Raw genomic sequence first — 14,887 nt, forward strand, 5'->3', positions numbered from 1 at the left:
ATCTGCTCAGGCAGCGAGTCCCGTACATGTTCCCACCTCGTTCTCTGAGGACCCCGGTCCCTTCTCGGGGAGGGACACTCTGGGCCTCAGCTGGGGGCAGGGGCAGGAATGCCGAGTCCAGGCCCCCGGCCCGGCTGGAGGAGTTGAGGCGGGCTCGGAGCTGAGCGACTGATGGCAAAGCCCCTCCACAAGCAGCTGCAAGTGAAGGTTCCAGCAATCTCGCTGGACTCCACAGCGTCCCGTCCCCCGCCCCCCCTGCACCCGGCCCTTCTTCTGCTCCCGGGTCGGGCCAGCCCAGATGCAGCGGCAGGTGTGGGGTTTCTGTGCCTTTGCATGCCCTGACTTGGCGCTCTGCTGGGTGTGGTGGGAAAACGCCTGGTTGGTCTCGCGGTGATTTCCCGGGTGCAGACGCCGAGGTCCCCATCTCCCCCCATCTCCCCCTGCACGCCTCCTGGCTCACTCCTGTTTGCGTTCACAGGGTGCGACGCCCGAGGATTTCAGCAACCTCCCGCCCGAACAGAGAAGGAAAAAACTACAGCAGAAAGTGGATGAATTAAACAAAGAGATCCAGAAGGAGATGGATCAGAGGTAGGGGTGGGGCGGGGTTAGAAGATTTTATCTTTTTTTTCTTTTTGGGTCACACCCGGCGATGCACAGGGGTTCCTCCTGGCGGTGCTCAGGGGACCCTATGGGATGCTGGGAATCGAACCCGGGTCGGCCACGTGCAAGGCAAACGCCCTCCCCGCTGTGCTGTAGATTTTCTCAGGAGTTCAGGTCAATTTGGAAAGATGAGAAATCCTGAAATAGTGTTTTATCTTCATGCTTCTTGTCTCTCTCACACACACTCACCCCTTCCCATAGTAGAGGCTCCTCGCCGGGAGGGTGGCCCAGGGGTTCTCCCGGCTGCGTGCGTTGAGGTTGCCTCCAGCAGCGCCTGGGGGGCACTCGTGCCAGGGACTGAACCCAGGTGTTCTGCATCAAAGCCTGAGCGCAGCCCACTGAGCCATCTCTCCGGTCCCCAAACAACCACTTTATTAATAGTCTCTTCCCTGGCCCCGAATAATTCCTGGGACATGGGGGACTGTTTGGGATGCCAGGGGTCAAACCAAACACCCTACTTGCTATACTGTCTCCCTAGCCTCCATCCACTGGAGGGGTGTGTGTGTGTGTGTGTGTGTGTGTGTGTGTGTGTGTGTGTGTGTGTGTGTGTGTGTGTGTGTGTGTGTGTGTGTGTGTGTGTGTGTGTGTGTTTGGGCCACAGTGGTAATACTCAGGGGTCACTCCTGCTCTGCACTCAGGCATTACTCCTGGCGGGGCTCAGGGAACAGTATGGGATGCCGGGGATCGGACCTGGGTCAGCTGTGTGCAATGTAAGTGCCCTCCCTGCTGGATGATGGCTCCGGTCCCCGATGATGGAAATTTTGAAGCTGGGGGCCTGGCCTTCATCCCCTCAAAATGTAGCCAAGGTTCTGCTCTTGACCTCCGCGTGTCGGACTCTTTCCTATGTCCTTCTCTCAGGAAAGGACAGAACCAAGTGGCGGGAGGGGCTCTGCCCCCTGCAGCTGTGAAGGCCACAGCAGCTCATTCTCCCAGTGAAGCACATCTGGGTTGCATGAAGAAAATCCATTTATATAAGTCAATAGATTCCATTCCGCAAATGCTCCGGGAAGCTGGCTGGAAAGCTGGATTCCAGCAACAGAAGTACAGGAATGAGCAAGCGTAGGTCTCAATAACCCGCAAACTAGGAGCAAGGGCCAAAAAGAGAGTACAGTGGGTAGCGCACATGCCTTGCACACAGCCAACCTGGGTTGGATCCCCAGCGCCCCCGTATGATCCCCTGAGCACAGCCAGGACTAGTTAGTGAACACAGCTCAGTGTGGCACAAAAAAATAGAATCATTTCTTTTTTCCTTTTTTTAAAGATACTTTCTGTGGTTCGGAGGCCACACTAGCTGTGCTCAAGGCTCACTCCTGGCTCTACTCTCAGTGAGGCTCCCTTTTCTTTTTTCTTTTTGAGTCACATCCAGCAATGCTCAAGGGATACTCCAGGCTCTGCACTCAGGAATTACTCCTGGAGGCTGGAGCGATAGCACAGTGGGTAGGACATTTGCCTTGCATGTGGCCGACCCGGGTTCGATTCCCAGCATCCTATATGGTCCCCTGAGCATGCCAGGAGTAATTCCTGAGTGCAGAGCCAGGAGGAACCCCTGTGCATCGCCGGGTGTGACCCAAAAAAGCAAAAAAAAAAAAAAAAATTTAAAAAAGGAATTACTGGGGCTGGAGCAATAGCACAGCGGGTAGGGCGTTTGCCTTGTATGCGACTGACCCGGGTTCTATTCCCAGCATCCCATAGGGTCCCCTGAGCACCGCCAGGAGTGATTCCTGAGTGCAGAGCCAGGAGTAACCCCTGTGCATCTCCGGGTGTGACCCAAAAAAAAAAAAGGAAAGCAAAATAAATAAATAAATAAATAAGTAAATTTATTTAGAAAAAAAAAAAAAGGAATTACTCCTGGCTGTGCTTGGAGGACCCTGTGGGATGCCGGGGATCAAACCCGGGTCGGCTGCTTACAAGGCAAATGCCCTACCCGCTGTACTATTGCTCCAGCCCCTGGGTTTTATAGTTCTTTAAGATTTACGTGTGTAGGGGCTGGAGCAATAGCACAGCAGGTAGGGCGTTTGCCTTGCACGCGGCCGACCTGGGTTCGATTCCCAGCATCCCATAGGGTCCCCTGAGCACCGCCAGGGGTAATTCCTGAGTGCAGAGCCAGGAGTGACCCCTGTGCATGGCCAGTGTGATCCAAAAAGCAAAAACAAAACCAATTTACGTGTGTATGGGGCCAGAGCGATAGTACAGCAAGTAGGTGTTTGCCTTGCACACGGGCCGACCTGGGTTCAATCCCCGGCATCCCCTAGGGTCACCGAGCACCACCAGGAGTAATTCCTGAGCGCAGAGTCAGGAGTAAGCCCTACACATTGCTGGGTGTGACCCCAAAAGCACGATCCCCAAAAGGAACTGTAAACCCAATCTGGAGTCTTTTGCTTGAAGAGGGGCGCGTGTCCCCGAGAGGGGGTCACGGAAGGTGGAGCGAGTAGGGCCCACAGTGGACAGAGGAGCTGCAGGAGCCCCGGCCCCGGGGGTGCATCCCTGAGCGGAGGAGGAGGCGGCTCAGAGGGGAGGGGGAGGGGAGGGGCGGCCAGGCCCTGCAGACACTTGTTTCCTGTTATTTCTGTATTTTTAATTAGATTCTTTCCCACGCCCCGGGTGTGGTGTCATTAGTGGGGATTTTTTCTTGCCGAAGCTTGTTAGCAGCGGCCGAAGGGGAGGGTCATGTGCCGTAAGTTTCCGACTACTGGCACCCGCAGAAAAGCCTGGGCACCTGGGCTCCAGCTGGGAGAGCTCTTTGTTCCTAGGGGCCCGGGGTTCGACTTCTTCCTGGAATTGCAGGCAAGAGCATTTCCAAAGCGACACTACAGAGGGAAGGGCACTTGTCTTGCAGGTGGCCGACCCCGACTCGACCTCCGACACCCTGAGCTCTGCCAGGAGTGAGCCCTAAGCACAGAGTCAGGAGGAAGCTTTAGCAGTGCCAGGTGTGGCCGAAAATACAGGAAAAGAAATTTTCCAGGGGCCAGAGTGATAGTACAGCTGGTAGGGTGTTTGCCCTGCACGAGGCCGACCCAGGTTTGACCTCAGCATCCCATGGGTCCCCCGAGAACTGCCAGGCATCATTCCCAAGTGCAGAGCCAGGAGTAACCCCTGAGCATCACCAGGTGGGACCCAAATAAATAAATAAATGAGAAGAAAATTTCTAAAGGGCTGGAGCCCAACACAGTGGCTTGGATTTGATCCCCGGCATCCCATATGGTCCCAGGAGCACCGCCAGAAGTAATTCCTGAGTGCAGAGCCAGGAGTAACCCCAGAGCATCTCCGGGTGTGACCCAAAATAAAACCAAAAAGAAAGAAAATTTCCAAAGCAGCAAGTGAGGGTGACCGCGGGGTCCCAAAGCCCCCCCCCCCCCGGAGTGCATAGAAAGGGGCGGATTCTTCACACGGGGGAAGAGATTCATTTTCCTCCCCAGGAGAGACAGCAAAAGCACTTTAAGTCTGTTGTGTTATTTTTTTTGGGGGGCGGGCACTTCAGTTGCTGTCCTTCTTCCTCGGTGGGTGTCACTGACCGGGCCCTGGTCTGTCCGTTTCAGAGATGCCATCACGAAAATGAAAGACGTGTATCTGAGGAACCCGCAGATGGGGGACCCGGCCAGTCTGGACCACAAACTCACGGAAGTCAGCCAGAATATCGAGAAACTGCGGCTGGAGTCCCAGAAATTCGAGGTACAGGGAGAGGGTCGGGGTGGGGGGGGAGGCTTGGCCAGGAGGAAAACGGCCAGTGGCTCCATCAGGAGGCCACAGTGGGCAGGGCTCCGTCGAGGGACAGCTGGGCGCAGAACCGGACCCGAGGAGCACCCGCTGGGCCCAGCAGTGCCCGGGAGCCCCGGGGCCATTTCTTGCCATATCCAGTCCCCGATAAAGGGGACTGCCCTTGTCCAGGGGTGCTGCAGGCCAACAGCCCGGGACTGTGCAGTGTTCTAGGGACCAGGTAGTCCTGGGGAACAAATTCGGGGGCCTAATGTGCAAAAGCACGTGCTCTGTCCTTTTGGGGGGATTTGGGGTTTGGGAGTCATCCCGGCGTGCTCAGGGGCTAATCCTGGCTCTGTGCGCAGGAGTGACTCCTGGTAGTGCTCGGGGGACTAATGCGGGACTAATGCAAGGCGAGCGCCTTAATCTCCGCACTGTCCCTCTGGCCCTGGCGGAGGGTTTGACAGTGACACGGGGAGCACTGTCAAAAACACTGTCAAAAACACTGTCAAAAAGGCTCATGACGCTGCTTCTCTGACAGGCCTGGCTGGCCGAGGTGGAAGGGCGGCTCCCGGCGCGCAGCGAGCAAGCCCGCCGGCAGAGCGGGATGTATGAGCCGCAGCCCCCGCCGCCGCCCGTCACCAACTGCGCGCAGGACCGGGAGAGGTACCGTATCTGCGCGGCGCGCACCCCACCCACCCTGAGCAGCCCAGTTGCCTGCGGCCCTCGCCCGCGTGCACCCGCGCCCCCAGCCCTGCAGGCTTCTCTGCAAGCAGGGGCTTGGCCTGGGCCTGCGGTGCTGTCGGCAGGGCGGGGCGGGGCGGAGCTTGGTGGGGCAGGGCCCGACTGGGAGCGACCTTGCGGGGCGGGGCCTGACTGGGAGAGACCTTGCGGGGCGGGGCCTGACTGGGAGAGACCTGCTGGGGTGGGGCCTGACTGGGAGAGACCTTCCGGGTTGGGACCTGGCTGAACCGACCTTTTGGGCGGGGCCTTACATGGCAGGTGGGGCTGGGCCTGATTGGGATCGACCTTCTGGGGCGGGGCCTGGTGGGAACAACCTGGGACTGAGAGCCATTCTGGGGGCGGGGCCTGGCTGGGAGGGGCCTGATTGGCCGTCCTTGGGCGGGGCCTGGCTGAGGGAGACTGGAGCGCCCTTGTGGGGCGGGGCCTGGCTCAAGGAGCCTGACGGGCACCCTGTGGGGCAGGGCCTGGTTGGGGGAGACTGATTGGAGCGTCCTTGTGGGGCGGGGCCTGGCTCGAGGAGCCTGATTGGGGCGCCCTTGTGGGCGGGGTCTGCTGATTGGGGCGCCCTTTGGGCGGGGCCTGTCTGGGAGGGGCCTGCGGGGCCGGACGGGGCCGGCCAGGCGCTATAGTGGCCCTGTGTCTGCCTCTCTTGAGCAGCCCCGATGGCAGTTACACGGAGGAGCAGAGTCAGGAGAGTGAGGTGAAGGTGCTGGGCACGGAGTTCGACGACGAGTTTGACGACGAGGAACCCCTTCCGGCCATCGGCACCTGTAAAGCTCTCTACACCTTCGAAGGTAACGCCCCCCCATCAGCCCCACCCCCAGCCTCGGTGCGCAGAGCCATTCTCCATCAGATGGCTTTCTGGTTTTTTGGTTTTTTTTTAATGTCTTTTCTTGTCATTATTTATTTATTTATTTTCGGTCATGCCCGCGATGCTCAGGCCTGCACTCAGGAATTACTCCTGGCAGTGCTCAGGGGACCCTGTGGGATGCCAGGGATTGAACCTGGGTCAGCCGCGTGCAAGGCAAACACCCTCCCCACTGTGCTATCTCTCTGGTCTCTCTGGTTTTCTTTTACTTAAAATTTTATTTTTGGTTTTATTTGGGGGTTATTGGTTTTATTTGGACCCCATCAGACACTGATCAGGGGTTGCTCCTAGCTCTGTGCTCAGGAGGGATGCCGGTGACACCTGGGGGACCATGTGCAGTGCTGGGGATTGAACCAGCACCGGCCGCGTGCAGGGAGATGGTCTGCACTGTCTTTGTGGGTGACTCTTGTTCTGCTCCAAGTATTACGGGCGATGTTTTAGTGTTCGGCCCATCCGGTCATACAGCGCTGGGCGCCACACCAGCTGGTGGCCCAGAGAGTTGCTGGTCCCACTCATTCAGTCCTCAGTGAGCCTCTATTGGGCACATCGTCCAGACGGGGGCGCAGGAGGGATGCTGGGGGGTGGGGGGATTGGTCCTTGGTGGTGGTGGGTTTTTTTTTGTTTTGATTTGAGGGCCACATCCAGTAGTGCTCAAGCGCTACTCCTGGCTCTGTGTTCAGGGGTCACTCCCGGCGGGGCTCAGGGGACCATATGGGGTGCCAGGGACTGAGCCTGGGTCGGCCGTGTGCAAGGCAAGCACCTCATTCAGGAACTTCGCTGCTGCCTGGTGGAGGTGGATGTTCTGGGGTTGCGGGCACGGGGGACTGTGGCTGGAACTGAGATGCCTCGGGTGCCGGGGGGAGTCACCACTAGACACAGGCAAGCCAGGGCAGGGGGGAAGAGATTGGGGTTCCGTGTGGCACCCCCAGGGGTGGGGCGTGGTGTCATCTGGGGCGCGCCCTGCCCTTGGACGCACCTTGCCTTCACAGGGAGTCCAGCGGGTCATCGGACGCTGGTGCTTTGGTTGGGATTCGGGTTTGGGGGCCACCCCCAGCCGTGCTGAGGACTTACCTCCCCTGTGTTCGGGGTCCCCCGGCAGTGCTCGGGAGACCATATTTGGTGCCAGGCAAGGCAGGCGCCCTGCCAGCTGTGCTGTCACCGCAGCCACAGCAGACACTGGTTCTGGTTAGAGAGACAAGCCCGGGGTGGGCCCGGTGTGGCCCTGGGTACAGCGCCTGTCCCGCCTGTGTGCAGCCCCGCGTCCATGGCCAGCCTCGTGGAGGGAAGCCCAGCCCGGAGCTGCCTAGTGGACGAGGTTGGACACAGACCCTCAGGCTCTGGCTGGGCTCTGCGGCACCCCCTCCTTGCAAGAAGTGGGCTCCTCTCCACCCGTGGTTTGCGGCACACCGGGCGGTGCCCTGGGGCTCTGTTGGCAGGTCACCGTTGGCTGTGCTCACACTGTGCAGGGCCTCCCCCTGGCTGAATGAACGTTTTCTCTTCTATGGCGCTTGCCTTGCATGTGGCTGACCCAGGTTCATACCCCCATCCCATAGGGTCTCCTGAGCACCACCGGGCGTGATTCCTGAGTGCAGAGCTGGGACTCACCCCTCCCTGGGCACTGCCAGGTGTGGCCCAAAATCAAAAAAGAATGAGGTTCAGTGATTCCAGTTTCGTTTTATATTTTTTATATTTCTTTTATTGCCCTTCCCAGCACCCTCCAGCTCTGTCCCCCAATCTTCAGATGACAAGTCAGGGAGGGGTCCGGGGCGTGGGCTTTGGGGAGCACCTCAGACTTGGTCCCCAACTTTTGCACAGAGCGGGGGGCTGCTGAAACAGCGCCGAGGGCAGCCTCTGGGTACTTTCTCCAGGAGGGGGGTGGGGGGAAGCCGGACACCCCAGAAACCCCACGCCCCTGCTGTCCAGGAGAGAAGAGGGGGCGCACCCGGGGGTCCTGGGGGGGAGAAGGCTCTGGCGCGGTGGGGGACGCTCATGGAGGAGCCTCACGCCCTGCCATCTGTCCCCAGGCCAGAACGAGGGGACCATCTCCGTGGCCGAAGGGGAGATGCTTTACGTCATCGAGGAGGACAAAGGCGACGGCTGGACCCGCATCCGCAGAAACGAAGACGAGGAGGGCTACGTGCCCACGTCCTACGTCGAAGTGTATTTGGACAAAAATGGCAAAGGTGCTAAGACCTATATTTAATTCCACTTACAAACAGCCGGTCCGAACCTGTGTCCCGCACAGCCGCGTCACCGGGCACTGGCAGAGGACGCCCAAGCCGCGGCTCCAGGCCCCCCCCCTTCCCAGAGACCCCCGTCCTGTGGGGGGCGGCGGCGAGGGCGGGCAGCCTCTGTCGCTGGGGAGAAGATGAGGTCCCCGGAGGCGGCTGCAAGCCCAACTAGACCCTTTCGTTACATTTTGCGACTTAATACATTAAACTGTTGCCACTTTGTTTAGTTTCGCCATCATTCACCACCAGGAAGTCAGGGCTGGGGCCATCCCACTCCCCTCATTCTTGAGTAAACAGTCGAGAAGATTCTTGCAGAGGTGCCCAGAGCACCCCCTGCGTGGCCCCCGACGACCCCCCAGAAATTGGGACCCTGTGTCGCCGACCTCGGGAACACACGGGAGCTGTGGGTTGCTGAGAGCTGACCGGGTCGTGCAGTGGGCCGGGCCGGGGGTCCACGCTGCTCTCAACGGAACCACGACCACACACACGAACGCGCACGCACACATGGTCTCCCTCGAGGGGCTTGGGGTGGCCCTGGGGTGTTTTGGGGTTTGTTTCGTTTTCACCCTTGGGATCTTGGAGACCCCGTGTGTAAACGTGCTCCCCGCCCCCCCCCCCCCCCCCCCCCCCCCCCCCCCGCCGCCTGCCTGTATTTCACTCCGTAATTGTTGCAGATTTTACGCCAGTTTTTTTCCCCAGGAAAAAAAAGAAAAAATCTTCTCCAGTGTTACGGGGGGGGGGGGGGGGGACCAGGGGTGGTGACTCCGCCGTGAAATGTATGTTTCTCGGATGGACTGTACTGGGAACGGTAAATGCTTCTCCCCTGCGTTGCGGAGATTGTTGTCCTACAAACTGAATTTTCCATTTCCAGGCCAAAGCATGTCATTAGTCACATGGGTAGGTGGGGGTGCAAACCCAAGGTGGGGAGGGGCGCTGCCAACAGTTCCCCAATTCCAGACCGCAGGAACAGCTCCTGGGGAGGAAGGCGACACTGAGATTGGGCTTTGACAGTCCCTGACCTTTCCTCCCAGGGCTGGGGGGGGTGGGGGGATTAAGGCGCTTTCCCCACTCACAATTGGATCCCCAACACCACATGTGAGCCACCAGGGGTCACTCCCGAGCACTGAGCCCAGACAGTCCCTGAGTACTGCCAGGTGTGGCCCAGAAACCAAAAGAGAAAAAAAATAGATATGTATGTCTATCTGCATATATGTATATACCTATATCTCTATACACATATATGGGGGTCCGGAGCGATACACAGTGATTGTGGCGGTTGCCTTGCGCACGGCCTCTCTGCGTTTGATTCCCGGCATCCCGTATGCTCCCCCCCAGCCTGCCAGGAATGAGCCCTGAGCACTGCCAGGTGTGGCTCAAAAACAAGGAAAAAGCGAAACAGGAAACCAGCTCCCCGTCTCAGTTCTTCCCTGGCTGGGCAGTGACTCCTCAGTGACCACCGTGCGTACCCCAGTGGCTCGTGACCCCAGTGGCTCGCTGCGGGTTCCAGCCGGAAGTTCACGTCTCCGACCCACGGTCCACCAAAGTCCTCTGTCTGGTTTCTCCCGGTGACCGCCAGGGAGACCCCTGTCTCCGCTGCCCCCATCCCGGGCCCCAGCCGTGGGCCTGGCACGGGCCTGGGTCCGTGGAAGTTGGCCGTCCTAGTGTGCTGGGCTGGGCGGGGGCGGCCGCTCTGGTGTCCGAGCCCTCCAGCATCTTCCTCTTGCTCACGGGCCACCGAGAAAATATCCACAGGCCCCCCGAACACAGGGTGGGAGGGCTGAGCCAAGAGAAAGGGACCCCGAGAGGCCAAAGCGAGACCCACTGTCGGGTGTGGACCCATTCCCGGACAAGCTAAGCGAGGGGCACTCTGCACCTTCTGTGGAGGCACCGACCGACTTCCTGCAGACCCGCCCCCGGAGCCCCGGTTGTGTGTGTATGTGTGTGTGCGTGCGCGTGTGTATGTGTGTGTGCATCTGCGTGTGTATGCATGCATGTGTGTGTGCGCGTGCATGTGTGTGTGCATCTGCGTGTGTATGCATGCATGTGTGTGTGTGTGTGTGTGTGTGTGTGTGTTTTCAGCCTTGTGCAGATTCGACTCGGGAAGAGGGGGTTGGTGGCATCAGCTAGTTCCTGGCGCTGTCGCTGCTGACCGTGAGAAGTGGGCGTGGCTAGAGAGGATGGAGCCGTTTCCCAGGACGGGGGAATTCCAGCCCCAGCCCAGCCCTCTGGTTTCCTCCCAGCGTCCCCTGAGCCGCTGAGGTACCGCTTGTGTGTGAGAGGGGCTGCTTTGACTCGGGGGTGCCGAGGGCCGCGCCTTGTTTATGAAGCCGCCCCCCCCCCCCGCGGCCGGCCCGAGTCTTCGCACGCCTGTTACCCGGTCTTTTCCAATAATACCGCCCTGTGTGTGCACGTGGTGTCTGCCGTGTAACTGTTTAAATATTACCAAAATATTTAGACTAGCGCCCCCCCAGCGGCCCGCCTGGCCTTCTGTTGAGTATGCCGCCATGCCCCGCCCGCCCGCGTGTACATACCGCCAGTCACAAACGAAAAGGATCACTTGAATTCCTCGTGTTAACGTTTGACTCTCGTCTGTTTGTTTTATTGGTGATTCTGCTGCCTTTGGGGTTTGTAGCCGCGCGGGCAGCGGAAGGAGCTGCCGGTAGCTAGGCCCCAGCCCCTGCTCCGCCCCTGGCTTTATTGTAGACACTTGGGTTCTGAGTAAGTTTCTGCGCAAACGGCTCCCGTGGCCGCCCCCTCCCTCCCCCCACCAGAAGGACTCTGGCTGGCTGCTTTAGCCCTCCCCTCGAATCTGCCTCTCTAATAAACGTCGTATTTTCCTCCGTGTTGTGTACTTGACGTGACTTTTCACCTCTTCCGGACAATTGTTCTGTGTAATACGAATGTTTAACTTTCTTCTTTCAGTAATGGGGTCATTTCCTAGCCAAATGCTTTAAAAAAATTTTTTCTGCCCTGTCTCCTGCCAATGACCGCCTGCTCCTTCCCTGCGCACCTGCGTCTTCAAGACTGTCTCCTGCCCCCCCACCCCCCCACCCCCTGCCCTCGAAGAACTTTCACTGTTTCATGTCCAGTCAACACTGGGGCACCCATGTTGCTCCCACCAAGTCTCACTGTTTCTGCAGCTGCAGACCCAGGAGCTCACAATGTTCTGGGAGGGCCTGGGGCATTGCCCTGGGGCATCTGGGAAGCCCTAAGGCATCTCCCCAGGCAGCCTGGGAAGGCCTCCAGGTATCCCGGGAGCCCCACGGCATGGCCCTGAGGCATCCTGGGAGGCCTGAGGCACCACCCCGGGGCATCCTGGGTGCTGACGCCTTCCCAGACCTGGGCCCGTGGCTGGAGGGCCCGTGTCTGTCACAGAGAAACCGTGAAAGTTCCTCCCGTCCCAGTGCCCCGGTGTCCCCGCCCTGGCCGCCCACCGCTGCCCCCACTAACCCGCCTTTCTCTCTCTTGTGTTGTAGATCCGTAAAGGCGGTCACGGGAGCCAGACCTCGGGGACCTGCCCTGGAAGCGGCCGCCTGTCCCCCTGCCCCGCCCCGGCCCCACCGTGCAGTGCCCCCTGAGGCTGGGCGCGGCCGAGGCGCCTCTGTGTGCAGTGACCCCGAGCCCCCCAGCTCTTCCTGACAGCATGTCCCAGGGCCCCACGGGCTGCCTCTCCGCGGGCCGACCCCTGGCCCCCCGCGGGGTCACAGCGGGACACGCTGCATCCACTGCTCCTTCCTGCGTCCCTCCCTCGGCCCTCGCCCACCCGGCGTGTCCAGGCCCGGCCACGGATCACACTGTGCCTTCGTGAGACTCGCCACTGGTCCCCTGGGGGGACCCACGGATCAGGCACTCAGGGGACCCGTTTCCCGCAGGAAGGTGCCCACGGGGGGGCGCTTGTTGAGTTCCCGCGTGTCCACACCCAGCCCGTGCACACACGTGCATGCACACACTCCATGGCGGGCGCCCGCGTGCCCCGCACACTCACGCCCCACACATGCATGCTCGCACTCCCCCCGGCACATATTTCGGGGGCCCTGTCATCAGGGGCCTGCAAGGGGCTCCCTGCAAACCCGCTTCCCGCCCCCGGGCCAGCCCTGCGTCCACCTTCCCTGAGGTCCAGCAGAGGCCCAGCGCCACCATCGGGCCCCTGACGGAGCGAGCCTTTGCCCCGGCTCCTGTCCACGTAGCACTTAGCGCCCCCGTCGCCAGAGACCCACGGGCCTGGTGCACCCCCGGCCCCTGGAGGCGGCCGCCATGCCTTACAGCGAGGAGCCCAGCAGGAGACGACCCCCGGGCAGCTGCCCCTGGAGGTCGGGCGTCACTCACTGGCCGCCTACCTGAGCCTCGCCACATTCATGATGCCCAGAAGGAAGCCGCCTGGGGGTGAGGGGCCCTGGGGTGGGCCAGGCCTTCGTTCAGGGGAGTAGGATGGTTTTTCGGCAAACCCAGGTACCCAGTGCCACTGTCCTCCGGGTCAGTTCCACCAACCCACCAGCGACAGTCGGGAGGAAGGGGCTCTGGGGGGGGGCGAGAGCTGGGGACCGTCCTCTTCCGCCCCTGAAGCTGGACCCGAATCGGGGACGGAGCGCCCTGCCTCCACTGGCCTCTCACTCTCCAAAGAAGACAGGCTGGAGCCGGGAATGGCCCCGGGGCGCCCCGTGCCCACTGGGGGGTGGGGGGGTGGGCTTCCAGCAGCCTCTGTGTTTCCGTCGCGTCCGTGGCCAGCCCCGTGTTGCACGCACATTTCGTCTTCCATCCGGGATAGGTTCATTTCTCACCAGGTAGGGGAAGGGTGGATCCAGCGGTCTGCCTCCCGGGTGTAGACTCCCATGTCCACTATGCTTGTGCCCTCCGGCCCCCCGCGCCTCCTGCCCTGGGCCACCTTCGTCCTGAACAGAACTGAGGCGTTTGCAGCCTGCGCCCCCCACCCCCACCAGCCACGGCGTCCGTGAGATGCTGAGTTACGCTGCGAGGGCCCGGAGCCCAGGGCTGCCCACTGGCTCCCCGCCGAGGCTCAGGACGGCTTCCCCAGAGTAGAAACGCGTCTCCCCAGAGCCCTCCTGACGCCCTGGCTGCTGATGGCGTCAGACATTCTGGTGTCGGGAGAGCCAGGATGGACAGCAGGGCCGGCCCGGGGAGCCTCTGAGGCAAAGTGGGCTCAGTACCCCACTCTGGGGGCTTTGGACGGGGGACGGTGCGGGCAGGACCACGGCGGCCCCGCCTGGTCCCGGGCCCCGGAGGGCCAGTGCCTCGCCTCACTCTCAGCTTCAGGGGCATCCCCCGTGGCCACCGCCCCGGACGGCCTGTGGGGTCTCCGGAGAAGGAACCAAACCAAATCAAGCGCTTCCCTGGGCAGGCGCGGGTGCGAGGCCTCGTAACTGTTCACCCTCTACACAGTAAATAAAAGTGGTAACTTCCGGCATGGCTCCCCGCCTCCTCTGTGGGACAGTTTTCTCTGGGCCAGGCAGCGGGGGCTGGACCCTGTCACCCCACCACCCAGCTCTGTGCGGGGGGCGGGGAGGGGGTCACAGCGCAGAGGGGAGGGTTTCAGGAGGAGGGGCCCCGCTTGCATCTGTGATGCTGAAAACCTTGCCCCTCTCCCAAGCTGGGGTCTGCCAGGGCCCCCTCGGGTGTGGGGGCTGAGCTACCGGGGGCTCAGTGTCCTCCGGGAAAGGGCTGTGGCCACAGGGGGACAGGCCCTCTCTCACAAAAGGGGTGCTGGCTGCCGGAGGTGGGGGTTGGCACCCTGCCAACGGTGGACAAGTCACGTTTCCCATCATGCAACAGGGCCCGGATCAGACCTGCCCAGGCTGGCAGGGAGCGGTCACTCTAGAGAGATGATTTCCGGCATCCTCCTGGGCTTGGCTAATATTTCTGGGAGCACCAAGCTGCCTCTGCATGAGAGCCAGAAGGTTCTGGAACCTTCCCAGGAGCTTCGGCCAGCGATGAGCCCAGTGTCGAGAGGCTGGTCGGGGCGAGGCGGCCCGGCCTCTCTGAGCCCGTTTCCTGGCTGTGGGCTGCGGCCCCCGGGGAGACGGGGGCCGAGCAAAGCCTCCAGGCGGCGCTTGACCCTTTCTGAGTCTGCCTGAGGCGCGGGGCTGACTCTCAAGCCGGTCGGTCAGGCCGGGTCAGGCTCGGGCATCCCCACCCAGGCTCCCGGCCAGCCCTCCCAGCTGCCACCTGCCGCCCCTGCCCTGGTGGGGTGCGCCCCCTCGTGGACGCACAGGTCAGTACACAAGACCAGAGACCCACCAGGAGGGGTGGCTCGGGGCCCTGCCCTGTGGCCAGGGCCCGGGGGCCCCCGCAGGACCCCATCTCTTTTGTTTTTCTTTTTGGATCACACCCGGCAATGCACAGGGGTCACTCCTGGCTCATGCACTCAGGAATTACCTATGGGATGCTGGGATTTGAACCCGGGTTGTCCGCATGCAAGGCAAACGCCCTACCCGCTGTGCTATCGCTCCAGCCCGGACCCCGTCTCTTTATTGGCAGTTCCGGGGCCCAAGGCCAGGGCCCAGGCACGCAGAGCGCATGCTCCGTCGCTGACCGCACACACCTCCTGCGTGGCTTTGTGTTTGTTTCCCTCTCGCTCTGGGGCCACACCTGGTTCATCCTGGCTCTGTGCTCAGGGGTCACATCTGCAGTTTGGGGGACCATGTGGGGTGGCAGAGAGTCGAACCCAGGCTGGCAG

General features: G+C 61.1%; 1 protein-coding gene across 12 annotated transcripts in view; it reads left to right on the top strand.

The window, feature by feature from the left end:
• FNBP1 (formin binding protein 1) overlaps positions 1-13,614 on the top strand; it is a 127,028-nt gene extending 113,414 nt beyond the window's left edge. For 2 of the 12 annotated variants that reach the window (XM_055130550.1, XM_055130568.1), the window contains 5 exons: positions 479-588; positions 4,197-4,329; positions 4,895-5,019; positions 5,752-5,891; positions 7,990-8,773. In XM_055130550.1, the coding sequence (XP_054986525.1) occupies positions 479-588; positions 4,197-4,329; positions 4,895-5,019; positions 5,752-5,891; positions 7,990-8,168 (687 nt within the window). In that variant the 3' untranslated portion in view covers positions 8,169-8,773. Of the gene's footprint in view, positions 1-478; positions 589-4,196; positions 4,330-4,894; positions 5,020-5,751; positions 5,892-7,989; positions 8,776-11,672 lie in introns of those variants that run through there. The other 10 variants (XM_055130523.1, XM_055130543.1, XM_055130558.1 and 7 more) reach the window with 8 other exon arrangements.
• The last annotated feature ends 1,273 nt before the right edge of the window (positions 13,615-14,887 follow it).

The sequence above is a fragment of the Sorex araneus genome, chromosome 1, assembly GCF_027595985.1.
Source record: "Sorex araneus isolate mSorAra2 chromosome 1, mSorAra2.pri, whole genome shotgun sequence".
NCBI classification, from domain to species: domain Eukaryota; kingdom Metazoa; phylum Chordata; class Mammalia; order Eulipotyphla; family Soricidae; genus Sorex; species Sorex araneus.